This window comes from Ornithodoros turicata, chromosome 1 (assembly GCF_037126465.1).
Source record: "Ornithodoros turicata isolate Travis chromosome 1, ASM3712646v1, whole genome shotgun sequence".
NCBI classification, from domain to species: domain Eukaryota; kingdom Metazoa; phylum Arthropoda; class Arachnida; order Ixodida; family Argasidae; genus Ornithodoros; species Ornithodoros turicata.
Window position 1 is genome coordinate 212,212,064 of NC_088201.1, and position 23,661 is coordinate 212,235,724.

Genomic DNA, 23,661 nt, shown 5'->3' on the forward strand with positions numbered 1-23,661 from the left:
CTGCACTGTTTTCCGCGCTTGCGATCAGGATGTTGTGCACTACCTAAGCTGTTGTGCGCAGAACCACCAATACTATTTGTTACGTACGCTACCGTCTTTACGTACAATGTACTAAAACTCTCTAATGAAGCAAGTAAGCTGCAGATAACGAACAACACATGAACAACGATATGAGAAATAAGAAGACGACAAGATTGGGAGCGCGAACTCTCAGAGCAGATAAGTGATTACGAAGCAGACGACAGCGTCGTCCTTGACACAACTCTGTTAAACAATGGTATGGGCACTCATATGAAGGGTGTCTTTTTTTAGGCGATACAGATTTGTCATAAAAAAACTATAAGGGCTATAGACATGCTGTTTTCACTTGTATCGTCTCTGGGCCGGCGGACGTTCTTGGCCATATGTTGCTCAACCGTCAAATCACTAATTACCTAAAAATTGTTAATTAACTTTTTAATTATAAAAGCTACTAAGTTGTCCCAATGAGAACATCTGTTCCTTTCGGTGACCTGATATCGTAGCCGTTTTCAGAACAAAAATCCGTTCGGTAGATCGTCAGCAAAAATAATCGTGAAGGAACACCTTTTTTTTCTTATTTTCTTCATTGCGCATATTCCGAGACGCGTCTTTCGTTCACCCCCAATGTGAAATGGTGAAGGAGCCTCATGCGTCGAAGATTCCGCCACAGTGCCGCCTCATGCGTCGAAGATGAGCTTTAACTTGAGGAAACAAAGCAAAAACACATGTATCGGGCGACGCTATCGGAATGCCCTTATCTTGGGCAGCAATTTCTGTTAATCTTTTCCTAGGACGCGAGAGGCAACAGTGTGCTCTTTACCCCTCTCACATTGGGGGTGAAGGAAAGACGAGTCTCCGAAGATGCGCAGTGACCAAAATAAAGAAAAAAAAAAGTGTTCCTTAACGATTTTTTTAAGGCGATCTACTGAACGGATTTTTGTTCTGAAAACGGCTACGATATCAGGTAACCGAAAGGAACAGATGTTCTCATTGGGACAACTTAGTAGCTTTTATAATTAAAAAGTTAATTGACTATTTTTAGGTAATTTGTGACTTGAAAGTTGAGAAACATATGGCCGAGAACGTCTGCCGGCCCAGAGTTGACAGAAATGAAAACAGCATATCAGTTTGGGGCCGAGTTCGCTATCTGTAGCGACAACTTATCATTGAGCATCAAAAGAAGAGCTCTTACTTAGAAAGTTTCTATCAGGCAAAACAACTGATGGAGCACAAACACACCGCCCAAGCAGCAAAATGTACTGAAAGTCGGGTACAATAGGGGTGGACGGGTAGGTGGAAGGCCTTGAACAGACTCGTGAAACTAAGCGACATTGATAAGACACATACCGTCCACCCCTATTGCACTCGACTTTCAGTACATTCTGCTGCTTGGGCGCAGACCGAAATGTTTTATTTCCAAGGGCTCTCTGTATCATAGTGAACATACTTTTTTTTCTCCCGTTTAGATTTCTTAAAGATATGCTTCGCACCCATGACAATGCCCACGGAGGAGAAGTAAGGAGACCGAACTCGGCTGGAAAACAACGTCCCAATTCCTCGAGTCAATTGTTGGCCGCGGCGCGCGTTCCCTCCGACACTAGCTCCGCGAAATCGCCTGCGCGGCAATGCCCCGTTTGTGCTCGAATACTCTACTCAAAAGCGTTCAAAACGAATGTTTGTTTGGTAAGCATAAACAACGGTGTCTCCAGTAACGAGTTAATATTTTCTGGTCAGCTACAATTCTTTTTTTTTTTTTTTCAGTTTCTGCTACCTCGTTTTTGTCTCATAGATGGAAGCTACCTGTCGATAAAAATGGAATCGGAATGGGAAATAGGAAGAAAAAACACGAAACTTTAATGCGTAAGAGAAACGTCTGACATTGCAAAAGGTGTAGTTGGCCTCCATGGTTTGCTGCGGCTTCTCCGCTTTTCACGGAGGAGACACCCTTTAACCGTGCCAACGCCGCCTTTCCTCCTCGCCTTTCCGCGGAGCGCGCATTTTGACTCCCAACTTGCTATGCGCTGCCCATTGCCGGCTGTGCATTTTGCGCGTTCGAGCGGCCATCCGGCACATATACACGCAAGTGATTGAATTCCTTCGGTGTCTTAGCGTAATTGTACGTTTTGGGAACAATCGCAACTCATCCCTCCGGAATTTTAAATACAGCGTGCAACAAGCGTGTCAGAACTTCCTCTATAACTGCTGAAATCGGTCGTTCCACGAGTCATTTTCTCGGGTAATACCAGAGTTCCAGAGATTTTTTTCTGCGTGTACCACGTTCGGGTCACAGTTCTTTTGCATCGGAATTTACGCATGAAAGAGCTCCTTTTTTTCTTTTCTCTATTTCTATGAACCACTGCTAGGGCTCAGTTCATCTCCGTATGGTTGGCATGGGGTCGTTGATCTGTTGCCTAAAGAGCTAGGTCGCGAACCAGTGTTCGCTTTTGTTTGAGTAGTTCCTACTTGATTGAGCAAATACATTCGTTGGTGGACGAAGACAAGCGTGCGTGGAGATCTGCAGAGCGCGTTGCTCGTATGGTACGTCGTGCAGCGAAATGCCAGGGTGCTGTGTGCGCAAGTGTGCCAATCGCTCTCGGGAAGGTGCGCGTTTGTATCGCTTCCCAGCATCTAAAAAAGCGGAAAGATGTTTCGCTCGCGTAAAGAGAGCAGAATGGGAACCAACAGGGAGCTGGTGCGTGTGCGAGGTAAGCAAGCACCTTTGCAGCGTGAAGTGGGTACCGTGTATTCTGGTAGCTCAGTGGTCATTTACGTTAAAGTAAATGAAATTGCGTTAAATCTCCGCAAAGCCACAACAAGCTCATTGAGCTTCGTGAACACGTACGTGCAATGGATCTTCGGTATATTTCGGGCACCGTGAGAAATGTGCTACACGTTTCTTTGTACAAATGTGAAGAGGCATTCGTCTTTTATTCATAATGACGTGAACAATAATCTTCCGACTTGTAACCAACACAAAGAAGAACTGTGTCATGTAATCGTGGGCAAATTTGTACAACTGCGATTAAGGGTGCAGTTGCGACAGGAGCATGTCGGTAAAACGTCGTTTTCAAGCACAACGGCAGCTGGCGTTGCACTTGAATGAGATGTTATAATAAAATCTGCTTGCAGTTAACATATTTCTGTTGTCTATACACATTCCCATATTTACTATTGTAATTCCCTGGTCGAGACGCGACCGCGTGTGCAGGTGCAGTGACGAGTTTAGACAAACGTTACAAAGCATTAACAACATATTTACAACCTACTACACATATCTACAACCTACAGCTCTACTAGCATATATGACAGTTTTGCTACGCTCGTATCCTTCATTCTGCTTTTACAGCCTTCCTGACGCGAAAAATCGAGAAAAACGCAACCCCGCCGCTGACGCCCAATGCGATGTGGGAGTCAAGATGCAGGCGCTCGTAGCAGACGACGGAGTTGTCGCCTCCCTGAAAAGAAGACGCACATGGAGGCTCCCTACAAAGGTGTAGTGTCGAAAGCCTCTGACGGAATCCTCTGTCGCTTCTCCCCTGCCGTCTCGCTGGTCTCGGGTATCGTGCCGTATGTAGAAGCTCTGTAATCGAAAGTCGCCGGATGCAATCTTTCCGGAGTCGCGCGTTATGCGGGTCGTCGCATAAGCTGGGACTGAGAAAGTTTGATCTTCGTACGTGTGAAGCAGTTAAGAAACCTTTGTGTGTGTGAGTGCAAGGAGGGGCAGGACGCTCTGATGATGGGACACGGTGGGGTTCCGAAGGTTCTGGCACTTAGTTTCTTATTTCTTGTCATGCATGCCAATCGCTCGGTTTTGGGAACTGCAAAAGGAAGTCGGGATATAGTCTCTAATGTTGAACAACACTGACTTCTACATTATACACTATCGCTTTGGTGTTCAGTTTCAAGTTACTTCAGCACAAGCATGCTGCTCAAAAAGTTGCACCAGGGATTTTACCACCACCACCCCAAAAAAGGAACAATATTGCAACACCACCAATATATACCTGCCAGAAAAGCTAAAAAGCCCTAATTCCAGTAGACATGGGATTCTCCGCCTTTGAACGACGCTATATCCAATTTTAAAATTCTACAAAGGCACCACTCAGTTTTAACTTAGTCGGAGCGTCTAGAAGGAATATTCCCTAAGCCGTCTCGCGTAGCTTACCACCGTTGCTCGAAATATTCGGCAGCACTTAGTCAGCGGTAAAGTCAATAAAACGCAACTTACGGCCGGAGGCTGCAACCCTTGCAAGGGATGAAGACCATAGGCACTGACCACAGCACAAATTTAAAGTTTTGGGTTAAAGTTAATGACGATTTCGACTGCAACTCAAGCAAAGCGATTTTTTTATTAGGATGTAATCTCTGTTTTTCTTGTTATTGTAATCTCGGATTGTTACTGGTTATTAAAGATAAACATGCAGCTCAGCCCTGACACTTCATTCAGGTAATGGAAACAGACAGGTTCCGAAATGAGAATTTCTATATCTTTTAATGTTGTAGTGCGGGTGTGCCTTTTCTAGTAACGAACACGAATGTTCCCAGCCTTTGCACTATATTCAATGTAATCTCTGTAAATCACAATGCACTGACCAAACTGAAACTACTTTCAGGATTGGTTTTAATAACAATAAATCGGACATAACAAAACAAACCAATTCTCCACCTCTCCTGACACTTCTGAACCTGGTCATTCTTTTAAAGACGTCAGCCGATTCTTCTTACAATCGAGTTTCCCTTCCTACCGCAGCAGACAACAGCGTAAATCATACCTAATCCACAAATTTAAATTCACGATCAACGAATACCCAGCCATTTTGTACACAGTGCGCAGCCGAGGTTAAACCTATGACATGACCTAGGTTAAACTCACCGACACACTGTTTTTTGTCTCCCGTTTTCTTTTACCCTTACAGATTCCACCTATTGACCAAGGACGATACTCCTAGAAATTATTCCCTGGCACATCTCTCCCAAGAAACGCTGACCCCTACCATCAGAATACTAACGTCCCCGCAGTTCACTTTTTACTAGTTGGGTTGTAAGGAAATTTTTTAAGTGCATTCTTTCGCAGCGCCTCCAAATGTAGGCGTATTTGGGGAATTATTAGTAATAATAATAATTGGGTGTTTACGTCGCGAGACAACTGAGATCATGAGCGACGCCACAGCGGTCGGTCTGTGGATTGCTTTTGCCCACCTGAGGGTTCTTTAACGTGCGATGAAAGCTCACCACACGGCACCCCGTACTTAACGTCCCTCGCGGAAGACGGCGTGTCTAAGCAACTTGTACCCTGCCACCAAGATGCTGGCGTCCTCGGCCGGGTTCGAACCCGCGATCTCGGAATCAGAAGGCGAACACGCTACCGACTGAGCCACCGAGGCCGGTGGAATTATTAGTGCATCACGTGTATGGTGGAACAAATCCCGAGTCACTTTTTTTTTTTACTCCACTCGCGGGAGCAGATCGCTGCTTTGTGTGTTGACAGAAGACGCCACAAAGGTGAGCATATTCGTTTTCTCCTCGCTAGACGCAACAAAGAGTCCTCATGTGGAAGCAGAGGTCATATTCTGCTCGAGAAGAGGTCGCCACCTACAACAACCGAAACCCAGACTCGTGTTCAACTTGAAAAGGGAAAGAAATCTAGCCAGTCAGCTCTCAAAATATTATTGCGCCGGAAATAGGATGACTGGACACAGAGAGGTCACGCTCGCTCTACAGCGAGATTATGCTCATTCAGCCCATTATGCTCATTCAGCTTCCGTATTGGCTATTAAGACAAGCCACATGACACTACGCCACGTGGTGGTGCTGCAGTATTTCTCCTGGCTCGCTATTGCGACTCCTTATCTCCAAGGCGTATGTAGTTGACGCGGACTAGATTTCCTTCGAGCAATGAGGTGACATTTAACGTCGCTCGAAATTCTGCCTCATCTGTCCAGCTGCGCGCTCGCTGCGCATCCAGCGCATCGCTGCGGTGCGTTATAGGTGTGCAATCAAATTGACAACAAAAAAAAAAAGAAAGGCAAAAAAAAAAAACAGAAGCTGCAGACGGCCGACACGATTCTCGCGTGACGTACTGGATGCTCCCTGCCTTCCTTTTTTTCTTTTTGCTCCGCAGTTCACGTGCTAAATATACATGCTTGAGCTGTCCCGCTGTACGTCACTGGTCACGTAAAGGGAGTAGCACACGTCACGACGTGCTCTCGTTCTGCGAAGCGCTCGTTTCACGAGAACGATTTTTCAAACGTGTGCGATACAGAGTCCTCGCGCTCACTCTGTTGGTCACGTGCGTTCATTGTTCTTTCGCGGGAACTCATTTTATTGCTTGGAAAACAGTCTGTATAAAAAACACAAAGGGGTCACCTCAGTGCTCCTTTAAGTTGAACACGACTCAATAGTTAACTGAGCTGCTTCTACTCCTGCTACTTCTTTTGTTATTCCGCCCTGCTGATATCGTGGGGCAACTATCATAATGCACGGTGTACTGATAAGAGAGGGAGAGTGTGTGTGTGCGTCCACTTCGGGATAAAGTGCTGGAAAACGCAGAAGAGGCTTCCAGATTCAATTCATCAAAGAATGCAGTCAGTGCCGAAGCATCCTGTCATCAGGGGCATCGGTATAACGGAAATTGTATTTTCTTTTGTATCTTTCAATAGTGAGTGGTAGAAATGCTACAAGTGTTTCTATATTGCATCTATGATAATTGTATTACAACCATGTACTGTACGACATGTCCAAACTTAAGTCTGTAACCTCTATCTTGCAGGGTGACAAGCGACAATAAAAGCACCTCGTAATAAAGCTGGAAATTATTTTTTGCTCTTTTTCTTCGTGTCAACTGGACCATACAAGCAAACAGTACATGGAGAGATTACTAAATTCAGTGTTGCTAATTTGAGTGCATAGGTACAGCCTGCGACGACTGCAGTGTGTGTACACTGTAAAGTAATAGAATGTCGATGAATGTGTTATTTAAACAACTGCTACACGGAACACTGGTGGAGAGAGGTCAACGCCCTTTAAGACCGCCTGCTGGAAATTGAGAGATCGGAAACGTTACTTAGTGCAGAGACAGTGCACGCGAACCACCGAAAGCAATCACAAGTCTTGGGTATGGGCAGCTTTATTGTGCAAAGGCACGTTCATATTCTGGAGTAGTCATCTATTTGGAGTGTTGTGAACACGACGCGCTGTCACCCGCTTGAGGTAAGTCATGCTGCGAGGAAGGATGTGGCCAGAGGGCATCTGTGTTATACGACGAGCTCGTTGCAACAACTATCGTTAGAAAATAGCCAAGAACAGTATAGTGAAATCTGCCATCAGATCTTCTCTCTCCAAATCCTGTGTGTGCCTCTGCGCAGAAAGCACGTACAATATTCCAAGTAGGCAGACTTTATTCTGCAGGGTACTCTGCCTAAAAGTTCAAACTATTGCTAAACGTTGCTGGTGTTAAAAAGGAACACATCTGTTCAATCTGCAGCCTGTTCTTAGCGTACCATACTCCCACGGCCCTGTAAACCACAAACGTCTATTAGACATACCAGAAAGATCCAAACATCTAAGACATTTGGGAGGTCTAGTAGATATCCGGACATGTCCAGCTAACGTGGAATGCATTTACTATGGATCGTCGGAAGCACATCCATAACTGTATACATGGATGTCCTCTGGATGTAACAGCTGGACATTTGTCACGTCCAGTGGACGTGTTTGTGAGGCATTGCGACGTCTGGTATACGTTCAATCGATGTTCCTACAGAATTTGCATAGGATAGTATAGACGTACGTTTGCGAAACGTTGTTTCGACTATCAATTCAATGGTAATTTTTACGTATAGCGCTAGAAGAATCTTGCGAGAACTTGAGAAATTGGAGAACAAGTAAAAGCAAGTTTTTTTATTTGTTCGCGCCCTGCTCTCTGCAAAGTATCTACGTAGCACTCTTCCATCAACACAGGAAACCTGTCAGTTTGACAGCTCCACCCAGTAGGTAACCTCATCATTGACAATAGCCTGAATTACAAACACAATATTTGTTAGGAAGGAATATCAGAAATGTTAACGAGCAGTTTGACTCATTGCAGACGTACATATTAATTGCAGAATCACATCTTCGTCACCGTTACAAACGATTTCGGCCCCACTACACTTGACAGACATCCCGCAACTATTACTATTTTAGTATATGTTTCATCCAGTAAGCCAACAGAAATGCCGAAGCCGTGTCTGGTGGGGTACGGCCACGGCATTGACGCTGTTCATGCACAAAAAATAGCTGAAAAAGTAAATTTGCAATCCGGTCTATATATTGTCGTATGTTAAACCGGTAGGAACATCGACAGGACGTATATTAGACGTCGCAATGCCTCACAAGCAGGTCCACTGGATGTGACAAATGTCAGCTGTTACATCCAGAGGACATCCATTTATACAGTTATGGATGAGCTTCCGACGATCCATAGTACATCCATTCCACGTTAGATGGACATACCCGGATGTCTACTAGACATCCAAAATATCCACGGTGTACCATCCTCTGGATGTACATTAGACGTTTGTGGTTTACTGGGAAGCTTGCGTGTCTCATACAAGAAATATAAATACACTACATGCCAACAGTTTGTGCGATGGATGTTGCACAAACTTGAAAAAAAAAAAACATGAGAATGGCTATACTAGCAACAGGGTACGCAAAGACATTCCCATAGTAGCTACTACATGCTTTAGATACCCAAGATTCTAGGTGGAGGTACATCTTACCACAATTTACCTCATTTCGTTCATATTTAGGAAAAAGTGGACTCAGTAGATGGACAGCTTGTGTTTATAAGCAACTTAGTCCAGTACAGTCACAGTCATTCATGCCATACTATATGAATATTCAGACTATAACAGCATTTGAAAAGTCTTTCATGCACTTTATAGCCCAGATTTAAATTGTGTACCCTGCATGTAGAATGTCACAAAGCTGGTGCTATTAAACATATATTGTAACTTGAGTTGTCCAGTATGTGAAGACGAAAATTGATTGCCACATTAGCTGTAGTCATATTTGTACTTCATGGTGTTCTAGCATGACAAAAAAACAACATGAGCTCATTTTTTAAAACTTTTGTGAGTCACTTTGTCAATGTCTCTTTTGCAAGCAATTGCATTGTAAGAGATTGGGCTCTCGAATGTGAATGCAGAGAGAAACTGTGGTGTATACCTTCACAGGAGCAGATACACTTGCAGACAGACAACTGTGCACAGACACGTACCCCGTTTTTTTCTGAAGAGTTGTCCTATCTTGGACAGCATGCTACTATACCACCAAAGTCAATTAAAGCCTGTGTAACGACTGAAACTGAGGAGGGGGTCAGAACGTCTGGACCCCTCCATAAATCCGCCAGTGATTGTGTATTTTGTGCACCTCACATTAAGTGTACGCTTTCCTGTTCAGTGCTGCATAAGGTATTGCTTTGGCGTTCTGCAAGCTTTTGTCTAGACCTGTACATATTGGTCAAACATGCATTACTGACATTGTCCCACAGCTCAAATCTAGTGCACAGACAAAGAAGAGGACCTCAGTACTTAAAGCTAGAAAAAGTTGATTTTTTCTCTTTCTTTTTTTTCAGAAACAGTGTCCCTTTGTGTGGCCTCCGTCGAGAAGCGATGGGCGAACAGGAGCACACCTGTAACCACAGAATGTTGTCTGGTGTGCACAGTGGCGTCACTAGGGGGTGCGGGTTATGCATTCCGCACCAGGTTATGCGACAGAAGGGGGGTGACATGCTGCACCAGTACCGCCGCCGCCTCTCTTTTTCTGTAGCGAGGTGACGGCAAAAACAACATAAGAAGCCCTCAGCGAGCATGCGATTTTTTTTTTCTGCGTACGATATGATGCTGTTGTTTATCGTGCATCGCCTCGGATGGAAAAGGACACATTATTGCTGGAGGCGACGGAGCCCCCGCATCGGGTGACGCATACCCTAGTGACGTCACTGGGTGTGCACATTAATTGGTTTTAGGGATTCTCCCTTTCTTAGTAAGAAGCCTGTATTGTTTATGACAATGTTTCTGAGAATTGTAAAGTGTGGTAAAGGGGAAATTGCAGCAAGGCTGCAGAGACAAGGGGGAGTATGAAACAAGTGGAGCGGGTGAACGGATGTGTGTTGAGATCAGGTCAACGGAGTGTGAAACTGTAAGAAGTACACTGGGCTCTCAATTCCACCACCGACACAAATTCAATCCTGTTCTGACGCATCCTTTTGTCCACCCATTCAGTCAGCATGTCGTCAGTCTTGTTCAAACTCTTACGGTCTGATAGCACACACCGCTTCAGAGTCTGTAATCCGGTTCCGAACCGGTTCGAAGTTCCAATATGCTACAACATTATCGGTAGCCACTAAAAATCATGCAAGATCTCTTGGTTACCTTTTTTATGCATTTATTTCTGTTTTTCGACCAACAAGACCCCCTTTCATCCCTTCCGAGTACAACGTGTATATCGTGTATATTTTTGTATATCGTGAATTTGGTTTAGTTACTGTCATTTTGTATTGTTCCTGTACGGTGTACATAGGGAGGGGAGCCTTAGTCAAGCCTCTTCGACTTTTTTGCTTCTCCTTTCAAACGAAAGGAAAATAAATATAATAAACATGATGTTTCAAGTTACCAGCCAATAAACACGCTCCGTTATCAGCTGCAAGGCGGAGTGTTTCGTTTGTTTGTGTGGAACTTGATTCTGCGCTCCGTGGTCCCGAAATTCAGCGTCATGATATCGCCAACATTTTCGCCTGCCGCAAACGTCAGCAGTTGGGCTGCTATCATTTGACGTCATTCGAGCCCGGGTTCCTCCCGGTCACGATGTGACGTCGCCCGCACTGTGGTGGCGCTGGTGCATGGGAGCGCTGAAGAAGGACGAAGAGAAGCGGCGGAGGCAGTTCCTTGCAGGTGCAGCTCGAGAGAGGGTGCAGACTGGCTTCGCTGGAAAAGAACTGGACCGAAACTTCTGGCTCGAACCGCAGACCTTGCAGACACCGGCCCTTGGTGGACTACAACCTACACTGCACTTCCCACTCTATCCCAGCTGCCGCCTCACTGTCACGTCGTACGAGGGTTCTCCATCATCCCGGGCAGGTCCGACGACATCCCTGGCAGCCAATACCTCCAAGGGAGTAAAATCACGTTTGAAACACTCTGTTGTGCCTGTGTCTCGGTGTTTCCCACTATGCTCCCCACACCAGGTGTAGGCCAGCTCACCGCGAGGTGAACGGGCTCATTCACCACACGCACGCTAATCACAGTACCGCGCGAGCTGGTGACGCGATGCCGCTTGAGTCAAACCAAAGTACGGTAGCGCCCTCGTTGGAACCACTCGAAGATGACGAAGACGGCCCATCGCGCTCCTACCTAGGATTCCGGAACTGTAGTACCGGATATCCATTCTTCTTCTTTTCGAGTTTGAGATTGTAACTGTTTTGATATTGAATAGAAGAAGACTCACATTCATCTAGTCGATTTCTCCAAGTGGAATAAAATCATACATGGAACCTTTGATCGTAATTGGTGAGGAAAGGGCCACAAGAAAATGACGTGAATTAGAGCGCAAGGCGGAGCTAAAATGCGAAAGAGTGCAGCGAAAATTTCATCCGCATGCGAGCACCTTTTGGTTTTGAGCGCTAGAAACATCAAGGAGCTTTCACTGCCTAAGTTGCAATAATATAACGCGGAGAAATGTGCACCTTTTATACCTGTGTACGGCTCCTTTAATGTATCGAAAGTCCTTTGTAAGCGACTCTCTGCACGATGCTTGTCATCGCCCTTCCCGGCCCTTTATCAGAGGCAACCTCACGACGAGCTTGTTGTTAGCAGAGAATGTCCACTGCCGGTGTCACAAATGGAGCATGTTGGCTCCGGGCCGCTCACGCGAAATGAAGTTCTTGCGCGCCTATCTCCTCAATGGCGAGCAGAAAAGTGCGCCGGCATTGGCGACCTCCCAGTTGAGTTCTATAATTGATTCTAGAGTGTAATAGCCTCTTGCATGACCCGGATTTTTAACATCAGTTAGCTCAGGGGCTGCTATGCCCTAGCATGCAGAGTGGTGTTGTTGTCCTCCTGTGCAAAGACAACTCTCGAAAACTGGACACAGATTCATATCGTCCGATGACTTTACTGACGAGCGATTATAAGATCCTAGCTACAACTCTTCTGTTGCGCGTTTCACCTCTGTTTGAGAAGGCGTTAATCCTTGCCGAGCATGTTCCCTCCCCGGCAGGTCGTCAGACCTTCATAGAATCGCTCCTCGCGATGTCATCCACTAGATTAATTGTGGTCATGCCCCCTCTGTGCTGGCATCCTTCGATTAATCCAAGGCATTTGCTCGTGTGCGACACGCATACCTGTTCTCTCGGCTGGGGGCATATGGGTTCGCCAATGCGTGGAAACGTTGTACAGGGGGCACTAGAAGCGTTGTCTCTGTCGCTGCCGGCCTGTCACTGCCCTTTAATGTAAAGTGTTGGGTCCGTCAAGGATGCCTTCTCTCTCCCACCTTGTACGCCATCGTCATCAACCCTCTACTCGAGAGACTCTGTTCGCTTCCTCTTTCACTGGTGCTGCCCAATGGATGCCCTCCACTCCCCTCTGGCGAGTGTTCCCTAGGGCCTGTTCAGAACGCGTTTGAAGATTACGGAGCCATTTCAGGGGAAACACTGAATAGATCAAAAAGTGCAGCACTGTTTTTAACCTCCAGCCTTCCTGCGTGGCTCCTTTCTGTGTTCCAGTGAGGCCAGAAGTCAAAATTCTTGGCGTGACTTTTGATTGCACTGGCATATCTACCGTAAATTGGCCACGAGTGTTTAATCGTTGCAGAGCTGTCCTGCGGCAGCTTATTAAATTCGTTGATTTGCCCATCACTTTTTGCACTCATCTGCTAGTGGCCTGGTACTACAGTCGCGTGTGGTTTCTAGGGGCCGTTGCCACGCCGCCATCACTAATTCGTACTGCCATCACTAGGGACGCGTTCCGTTTCCTCTGGGGCGGTTCGGTGGAGTGGGTCGCGAGGTCCCGCTTGCACCGTACACGTGACCGGGACGGCTTAGCCTTGCCGGTGGGGCTCGACAACTGCCTTGCACTTCAGTCACGCGTTTATTTCGATGCATTGCACACTCCCGAACACCCAGCGTGCGCGTTAGTGCAGTACTCTCTGGGATGTGCTACCAGATTGTTCGTTGAGAGCCCTAGGTTTCGGCCTAGGTCCGAAGTCCTGCCTCACCAATACAGTACCTTTGTTGATATTGTACGGCGTTTGCGACTCCAGCTTCCGGACGCTGACATCCAGTTATGGTCTGAGAGCGATTTTTATACAGCTATCCGGGAGTTGGAGTCTGGTCCCCCAGTTCCTTCGGTGCCGACGAAGCTGCCTTGGCGTCGAATCACTGCGGGCTGGCTAGATGCGCGCCGCGCCAGTCTTCAGTGGCAGTTGGCCCATGACGTTCTTCCTCTTCGTGAGCGACTACACCGTTTTCACATCTCTCGCTCTGACAGTTGCCCGTCTTGCGGGATGTGTGAAACCGCAGAGCACTGTTTCAGGCGTTGTCGTGTTCCTCTTTTGCTGTGGCGCAGAGTAACCCAGATATTTCAGCTGTCGACTGTCGCCTGGGCCACCGTACAGTTCCTGGAACCGTTGCCTTTCCAATTTGGATCCGTGGTTGCCGGCTGGCTTTCGGTGGCCAAGACTTCGGAGACGCAGCTATATTTCAGGCTGTCAGGGCAGGGCTTCGTAGCCATATTGTCCATGAGCAAGCACTATATGGTCTTGTGCAGTGCTCTCGCCGCTGGCTGACGTCTACTCGTCTTTTCCGCCACGTTTAGGGTGAGTGGCAATTCATGTTCTAGCCAGCTCGCTAGGACCGTACGGCACTCTGCAGCGGCTCTCCCGTGTTTGGATTGTTCGCTTGGTATGGTCAGAACGAAAAGCAAACTCTCCTAGAGAGTGTTGTTATCTAGCTTGTAGGACTGTAACGTAAAGTTAGTGTCTGTCCAAAGGGGACTACTTCCATGGGTAGCTCTCCTGCTTGATGACAATACACACACACGCACACACACACAATATACACGCCCATCACTTGTCCCATCCTACAGTTCGCATACGAAATCCAAAGCATTCCATGAAAAAAACAGGTAATCATGTACGACGAGGACGACGAAGCTGAGCTGCGGTGAGTGATTCTGTCCTTGTTCTGATTTTCTGTAATATCTATACAGGGTGTTTCAAAAAACGTGTCATTCGGACTTATATAAAAAAACGGGGCGACGGAAAAATACGGGGTAAACGGCACTTGTGTGGGAACTGAATTTGCCATCTTGCAAAAATATTTTCATTTGATTTTAATTAAAATAAAATGAATTTCTTTAATTGAACTCCAAAATTTCCCACGTCAACCTGGGAAGAGACAGAATCTGAGAGCCCGTAGCGAACTTAGTCAGATACACCAAGAAATCCGCTCGATATTGCAAATGGAACTGCCCAGAAAAATTCCCGAAATTGACGCGAGTTTCGGGTATTCAACGGCGCACCAAATCAGTCGCAAAGATGCGCAGGGAGCAGCACATGCTCCTGCACCCTTAAAGATAGAAGGTCGAAAGAAAAGTGGGCGGGAAAAAAGAGGCGGAATCATTTTTTTTGCCGCTTATGAACGTATGGTACAATGTCAACCGCCTTGCTATCGGCACGTCTTGTGCTGCACGCCGGTTCGGCGATAAATTGTACTAGCTTCGTGGGGGCAGGAGCATGTCAGGCTCTCCGCGCGTCTTTGCGATAGATTTTGTGCGCCGTTGAATACCCGAAACTTTGAAGCCGCAATTTCGGGGCTTTTTTGGGGCAGTTCTATTTGCAATATTGAGCGAATTTCTTAGTTGATCTGACTAAGTTCGCTACGGGCTCTCTAATTCTGTAAAAAAAAACGTTATGTTCACTTGGGAAATTTTGGGGTTCAATTAAAGAAATTCAATTTTTTAATTAAAATCAAATGAAAATATTTTTGAAAGATGGCAAATTCAGTTGCCACACAAATACCGTTTACCCCGTATTTTTTCCGTCGCCCCGTTTTTTTATAAAGTCCGAATGACACGTTTTTTGAAACACCCTGTATATCTGTGTGTGTTTTCCTTTGTGTAATTCTGTTGATGATAGGCTAGTGATATTCTTTTGGCGTGTGTTGTGTGTGTGTATGTGCCATGGCCAGCTGTGGAATTCCTTCTCGCTCTGGTGAAGAAGGCTCCTGATGGCTGTGTTCGACCTTTTCAGCACCAGGATGAGTCAGACTATGAGCGGAAAGTTATGTCCCTCCAAGGGGTTGCAACCCTGAAAGGTTTGGCATCTCTAGATGTAAATGTTGTTGCCATTCCTTCGGTTTCTTTGGAAACCAACCTCACCGTAGTTACGGTGTGTAAGGCACCGGTTGGTATGGATAACGCGCACATTGTTGTAGTACAGGGCCAGTATGGCACAGTAAAGGACATTGTCCGCGAGACATGCGACCGTCCGGACTGTTGTGTTGAAGAAGATGCAGACTCCAGGGCTGCCACGGTGTACGCGTTTATTGACTGGCGTGCCTCCTTTTATACCCATACACATGGTTGCCCGATACCAATATTCCACTTTATGTCATAACATTCTCCTCCCCTTAAATAAATTCCTTTCCTTCATTTCCCTCCCCTTAAAATAAATTTCCTTCATCACATACAGAAAACAAAAGTTCACAAGGTAAACAAGGTAATCTCTCACTGCAGTTTTGATTGGTCGCTTCTCAAGCACAGACAACTGCACAAAGTATATATTTAGACACCGTTAAATCTTTCTATCAGTCCGTTCGACTGTGGGTAATACACAGAAGACACAGAATGCTTAATACCCCGTTCACACAAGAAGTCCTCAAACACCAATGGTAGAAGTGCAAGGGTGCAGGCGAGTTGGTACATTGTAAAACGACGATAAAAACCGGAGGCACGGAACGGAAAAAAAGACAATACGACACGAACTCAGAGAGAACGTCAGAACGTGTCGTGTTGTCTTTTTTCTGTTCTGTGTCTCCGGTTTTTATCGTCGTTTTACGTCCTCAAACACTTTAGACTTAAATTGTGGACCATTGTCCGTTATCTCTTCAGGATCTCTCTTCCGGGCATGGCCTAATCTCTTCAGGATACCCCTCTCTACTGAACAGTGAAAGTAAAAAGTCGATAACAGACTGCGATGTGACACTGCTAGTCAAGCATACCTCTGGCCATTTTCAATGGTAATCAATTACAGTAATAGCAAACTTACAACTAAGTTGTGCTTTCTCAAGTGGCCCTGTGCATTGCTAACTTCTGCCACGGTTGATCAGGAAACTGAACTAGTAGCAACGGTGCGCATGTCGTCTTGGCAGCTTCGTATAGCGTGTTCAACTTGGTTGTCCATTTTTGGCCACTAGAAAAGATCCCTCAAGCGTTGCTTGGTCCTCACTATTCCGGGATGCGCCTCATGTGCGAAGTTAACCAGTACAGACGTTAACGCTTTTGGCACAACAATTTTCTCCTCTCTGAACAGTACTCTACAACAGATAGTTCCTTTACGTTAAAGAAGGGGAACAGGTCGGACGAAAGTGTTTTCCTTGTTGGCCAGCCTTGCGAAACATACTTGATTAAGCTTTGTAACACTTCGTCTTTGCCCACTTGATCCCGAAGTTGTTTCTTATATAGTTATCACGATGAGACAAGAGCTATAATCTCTTCCTCCATTTCTTCCTGTGATCCAGCTGCCAGTGGCAACCTCGATAGGGCATCTGCGACTACGTTATCGCTTCCACGATGATATTCAATGTCAAGATTATAATAAAGGAGTCGCGCTGCCCACCTTGGTACCCTGAGTGGTCTTCTGCCTGATCCTGTTGAAGGCCTCATGATCCGTTCTCAGTAGGAATCGTCGTTCCCACACTGCCAGAGTTCAACTGCAGAAAGACAAGGCAAGGCTTCCTTCTCTCCCACGGAGTACTTGCCCTCAGACGGTGACAAGGTTCTGGAAGCGAACTCCACTGCGCTCAGTCCGGTGTCTGTGGGCTGTTGAAGAACCGCCCCGAGGCCGTGGTCCGAAGCATCTGTGGATACCACTACTGGCGATTTGGGATTGCCTTTGCAGACGTTGTTGAACCTCTCAGGGAACTTCTTCGACACAACGTACCCTTCAAGTGGATTGAAGCAGCACAGAAAAGTTTTGTAGAGATCAAGGAGCTAGTCTCATCGACAAAGGTGGTCAGCTTATTCGATCCCATCCTCGTCGCCATGTTGTGTTGAAGAAGAAGATGCAGACAGCAGGGTTGCCACGGTGAATGCGCTTATTGGCTGGTGTGCCTCCTTTTATACCCATACACATGGTTGTCCGGTACCAACAGTAAATAATCCATTTTATGACATAATCTCCATGGTAAGTTGTGCCGAAATATGCCGAAGTGCAAGTCGCGCCTCAACTTTGGAGAACGGCAAACCTGTTTCGCTTCCTTCCGACCATGCTTACGAGAAAGCAGCAGCACACTGTTACCTGGTCCCGCGCTTTTTTAAGCCCTTGGGTTGTTCAAAAAGCGATACGACTATAATCCCGGGGTCAGCGATTTCAGGGGACATCCCAAACCTTGATGCCCTACTTACTTTAACACGTGTCACCCTCTGAACGAGGTAAGAGATGGCCTCTCCCGAGAGCTACTCTGAGCGTCATGTGACGTGGTCAGAATAGCGGGAAGATAATGCCTGTGTTTGACCCTACTTGTGACAGAAATCTTGGTCATTGTCCGATAAACGGATTGTCATATTAACCAGGGGATTTGCATGCCAGCAGAACGATTCCCGAGAAAAACGGTCATAAGGGGAGTATGTCAGATTAGCGGGGGTCATATTAACGCGGGTTCTCTGCAGTTGCAATTGGTTTCATCTCGGAAAAAGTGCTATATATATTCATTTTCAAAAATATGTTCGCAGTTGACTGGGACACCCTGTATAGACGCATGCACATACACCACCACTGACACTTACCCCCGCATGCCCTCTTACAGTCGTCCAGCCTCTCGAAGTTGTTCCCGTTTCCTTGACAGCCACCGTAGATGAATATCTTGCAGGTGCTCGTTGCTGAGTCGTAGTAATACCTCGGGAAGTATCCCATGCAGGGCCCTTTAGCCGGGCCTTCGTAACAGACGGCAGTATTTCGCTTTCCTGTGTGCGAACCGTCATCATAACTATGGATATTGGCACATATATTGACAATGGAATTGAAATACATATTCAACAATGAAACACAATTGCTAGTGTTACACATTTCAGAATTACGAACACGGTCTACTGCTGTTTACTCCTCTTAAGGTTCTTCTCTTTCGAACCTCTCATTTACGTAATTATATACCATGTGTTTCAACTCTTTTATGCGCCGACGGTTCCTGCTCGCCTGGTACGTGCAATGGATTCCCAGAGCTAACAGTACTGGTGTTTCGTGAAGCTACTCATAGGGCCTAAGTGTATTGTATCTACGTCGCGTGTGATCACTACTCTGCTAGGTTACTTACTCTTTGGAGGAGCGATCATACGAGGTGTGAACCAATCGTCTACAGGCACCAGCTTCCTGTACCTTGTTGCATATAGGTTTTGGTTACACATCAACGTGGAATGAGTGATTATTATTCAATGAGGGTCCTAGACCCACAAAAGCTGGAGTCAGCCGACTAATGTTCTTTCATTAAAAGCTGTCCAGCATATTATTGTATTCATAGACGATCCATATGTTAAATGATGTTCTTACCGAGACCAGCACTTTGACGCCCCATCCCAGGCCAGGCATCAGCTGCTGCCACTGCAATAGAGTTATTACAGCATCGTAAATATTTGGACATGTTTCGGAAACGTTGCCCTAGATACTCACATCCAATGACCAGGAGTAACAGGAGAAGGACCTTCATGATTGGTTGATGCTCTGCACTGTGTCAGCTACAGCGCTGTATTAGAAAGATGGACATGCAATATATTACCAGAATTTTAGAATACGCCTAGCTAGTGGGAAGTAGGATGTTCACTCCCTTTTTGTCTTGTTACGAAGAGACACAATCACAACTATATATACCGAGGACAACAATACGTGATTTCAGCAGCACTGAGAGAACATGTTTTGTTTTTAGGTTTCTTCGCTGATTTAGGCGGCAAGGAGATACAGAGGTGGTGTTCATTTATTTATTTATACCGCTACCGCCTGGGTCAGTTCTAAGACTAGGTAAGATTCAGTAAGTACTGAGTCAGTTCTAAAGACTAGGCCAGCCATAGGAAGATATAGATCCCGCTCGATGTTATGGTAAAATTGTGAACCTCTTTGGAATGAAACTTGTGTTATTGGTAGACTGCAACAAGCAAAATGGAAACATCAAATGAGGGTACTTTAGTCATTTAGGCGTCAGGGCTTTGCGTTAGCCAGGAATCAGACGTGGTTTATCTGCTCTTGGCTTCCGCGTGACTTCCCCTTTTTCCCACGGCCTGTACTCGCATAACAATTTATGATGTCTTTTGAGTAAACGTCATTTGCTGACTTGAGCTGCTTGATGTTTATCTTTTGTCAATCCATGTAAGCCCAAGCTCAGGCCCTTTAAATATGAACGTTCTTCTACGGCCCCGAAACAATCCAGCGTCCCAGCGTTTCGCCATTAGCGATCTATTGTACGATTCCTGACGGACACAGCCTGGGTTTCTGTTGTTTAGCTTTCACTATGGCACCACCAGAATCCCACGAACGCATGTGTTTCAGTGGCTGCTGCCTCCAGCAGCCACCACCTCCTCCAGATGAATAGTGGGGGGGTCCTCATAACTGCGTCAGAAACTACAGACTGGGAAGTACCCTGCTTCGCACCACATGGGCGGCTGTGCTGTCCGGGGTTTTCCTCACACTCTTTCCGACATATATGTCGGCAGAGTTCCCTCAGAAGTCGGCCCAGCACGTTGCCCTTCTCTGTGAGACGGACAACGGCGGCACCTTTCACAAGCACCTCATAGCTGCGACCAACCTCTTCGTGTATTTTGGCCAAACATTTATCTCCACAAATACCAACATCACCTTAAGTCCATTTCTTCCACCACCTACCCTGCCTCTATCTATGCCGCTTTTTTATCAGTCGCGCTTTGAAGATTGTCAAAAAACATCACCTTCACATCCGTCACACGTGCACATCCGAGAAGCGTCGTTGGCTTACGAATGCTCGATGTTCGAGGACTCCGTACCAAGCCCGATTAATTTCTAGGTTTCCGGCCCCGAGGTCGACCAATTTGTAGCCTACCCGGTGCGACCCAGCGAAGCGGAGTGTAAAAGTTGACCGTGGCTCGCAAAAAGTGGAGTTAGACAGGTTCGAGCTCAATCTAGGTCCGGCGATGTACGAGCCCGGTCCGCAACGAGAAAGCAGGCCGGACGTACCCGAAAGCCCGTGCAGTGCTCCAGGGTGGCCTGCTTAGACCAAGCTCTTGCGACCAAGCGCCCTGCATGCTACTCGCTGCAGCTTGACCAATCATCGAGGCAAACTGCCACGTTCATAGACTCCTTCGGATGTGAACCCTCTCCCGTTCTGTGAGAGTGCTGCTTTTAACTTTATTCGACTCTCCCAGTCCATCCATGTCCAAAGGTCCCGTTGAACATGGCTTGTAACTAGCAAATTAGCCGGTTATTCGCCAGGAACCCGCATAACAAGGCATGTACATTGTTTTTTTTTTGGCGGGGGGGGGGGGGGGGGCTCTTTATTTTTCTTCTGCGCCATACTTAACCAATAGCTGGCACTGAGCGACGCGTAACTTATACACTGTGCGCAAAATAGGAACATGCTTCACCGCAGAGGCTGCGCTTCACTATCAGCGCCACGAACAGATCATCCGCACCATACGCAGAGATTTGCCTAAAGATTATTTGGCACCTGTCTCAGCAGCCCCACTCAACGCTCTTAAGACAGTTCAATATCGCAGCTAATTCTGTCCACTACTTTTGCCTGTCTAAGGACGTGTAGGACGGCAACAAAATGCCCACGAATAAATTGCGGTAGTCAATCATGAGCTACAGATTGATTTTATGTTGGTAGTGCATCCGTTTGGTGAAAAGCAGCATTCTGCTCAATGAGTGGAAGTCATCCCCATATCATCGTCATCATGTATCTCTCTCTCTCTCTCTCTGGCGGCAAGCGCGACACTTTTGCTCCATGGTTAACGCTCTAATTTGTCGTCTCCTTTTAAAACGAGCGGCTTTCCACGTGAGTCTCCTCCTGCTGCGCAATTGGCTGAGAGCGCGGCGTCTCGTTCCCGGACGTTTCAACTCTCCATCCAAGTCAAACGACAGCCAACCATCCTAAGCACACCATCGCTAGAGGCGAAATGACAATATCAAAATTACAGATATCGCCGCTGGTGGTCGTAATCCCCCTCTCGCGATACTCCTCTTTCGACACTGTCGGTGTCTGGGAAAAAGTCCCCAGGGTTTCGGTTACACATGAAGAGTGGTTGTGATTCTGATTTTTTTGGCGCAAAGGCGACGAAGGCCATAGAGCGGCAAAAAACAGTGGGTATGTGAACAAGTTAATATGAGAGTAAAATTAAAAGTAAAATGATGACGTTAAAAACAAACCATTGTGTATCATGAAAAACTAAAACTGAAATACCGTGAAGTACGAATTTTATAACTTGCCACGGTACACAAGAAGAGAAATCCTATTTTCCAAATTTGACCCTGGCTGGATTGGCAAAGAACGTAGAGAAACAACTGTGACGAACTGTACTCTCATTGCGATAACATATTACTGGGCTCCACTCCTCAGAAGTTCATGTGTCTTTGCGTCAAAACCGCAGTTCGGACGACAGATGGCGCCACGGGAACCTGGGTAGCGGGGTTCATGGATGTTGTAAGGAAAAAAATAAACTTCAGTTGTCGCGCATGCCACGCGAGCGAGTCTCTTTTATGGCAACCTAAAAGCATTTGCAGGTGGAAGGAGGATGGTTGCCCTGTTGTGGTGCCTTCAAACGCACGTATTTATTTATTTGCCCTTTGGGCCGTGGAAGTACGGCGCTGTTAATATGAGCAGCATACAAAATATTCCGGAATCCACAAGAACAAATTGTACTGATACGTGGAGGTAAACATAAAGAAAATGAAACATTTCCGTTGATTTGATGAACAATGAGATCGCGAGTGTACAATGTGGAGATCTGACTGACTTTGAAAATGACTATGCAGCTGAACGGTCGCATAAATATTTCTTAAACTGCCTGGCGTCGGTAATGGAGGGCATGGTACCAGGAAGGCGGTTCTACTCCAGGGTGTCTCAGTTAAATCCTCGGGCTAAATAATTCGCGAACGGGTGCACCAATCGAAGAGCTTTCTTTTTTACAAGTATCTGTCCGATACCACCTACAAGCTCCGCACCGTGTAAGTGAGCGGGAGGCGTTCATTATTTTAATAAAAATTCAAATATGTTTATTGAAAAACATAACTTCTAAAGCAGGGTCATCGGCGTTAAAATGGGTATACCCCTTTTGGGAGCTTTAGTGTACACCTTCTAGAGGAAAATATGCCGCCGAAGCGGGTCATTTGTTGCAGTAATTAATTGGTTTCGGTTTACATATTTTTGTCGCGGCTGGTCGCGGTGAAGCGCAAAATGACGCTCTTCCACTCCCTTATCCACCAATGAAATGCGTGTTCTTGAGCTTACTTCGCAATGCGGAGTGCTTTATGTGAGTAGGTTCCAGTACCTTTGAGATACTGGCTTGAGCGATATCGATGGCTTCAAAGTGACGTGCGCGGGGACCGATGTCAATTTCGCCTGCACATCGGTGTAACGCCACTGCTTAAGGGCTATTATACGTATTTTTCGATGTGTATTCAGAGTTTTCGGCACCTACGCGAAAATAGGCACTAACGCCGGCATTTACAGGCACTATGAAAACGATATAGGGCGTTCCCCAGCATCCAATCCGTGTTCCAGTTTACAAAAGGCATTATTAAACCCACACAAAACATGAGCGTTTCCCCAGTAATCCGGTGTCTACTCATATAGCAGTGACACTAACTCTGCGGTTGTAATTACTGAATATGAATCGGGCTGACCCGTTTTGTACTGTTTCTGCTGAGTTTCTGCGGAAATTGTACTTGACCAGTACGTCACACGGAAGCTGCATATGCCACATCTCTTACATCTCTTACTCTTTCACAACGGGCAACTAGTTTGCGAGATAGTTATGTGTGCTACTTAAGGTACTCATTGCCAGTCAAAAATGTTTTTCTTCACGCCAAAGCCGTTATCGCGCGTTATCCTATCCAGCGATACATCAAAACCCATTGGAGTTATGCTCTTACATTTGACCCATATCTGCAAAGAATTACGCGCAATTTAAAATTATCCTCGCATTTTCTTACAAGTTGAGCGAAACTACTGCCCGTTGCACCAGCAGGGAAACCGCTACTTCTTTAAGATGGTCATATCCATAGCCGAATCGATAGCCAACAAACACTGGACATGTAGACAAGAAGCAAAATGGGACTTACTATTTGCAGACGACAGCACAAGTTTCGCAGACGACTGTTGTTTCTGTTAGGCCAGGCTGTCGTTTATAAACCTCCCGATAC

General features: G+C 46.2%; 1 protein-coding gene across 1 annotated transcript; it reads right to left on the reverse strand.

Annotated features, from left to right (window-relative positions):
• Nucleotides 1-3,350: 3,350 nt before the first annotated feature.
• On the reverse strand, nt 3,351-23,624 carry LOC135394311 (kunitz-type serine protease inhibitor bitisilin-2-like). Its single transcript, XM_064625002.1, has 6 exons — nt 23,581-23,624; nt 18,946-19,018; nt 18,826-18,876; nt 18,069-18,245; nt 3,820-3,839; nt 3,351-3,476 (listed from the first exon to the last, which is right to left on the reverse strand). The coding sequence occupies exons 2-6, from the start codon at nt 18,980-18,982 to the stop codon at nt 3,351-3,353; spliced, it is 411 nt and encodes a 136-aa protein (XP_064481072.1). The 5' UTR covers nt 18,983-19,018; nt 23,581-23,624.
• Between the last annotated feature and the right edge of the window lie 37 nt (nt 23,625-23,661).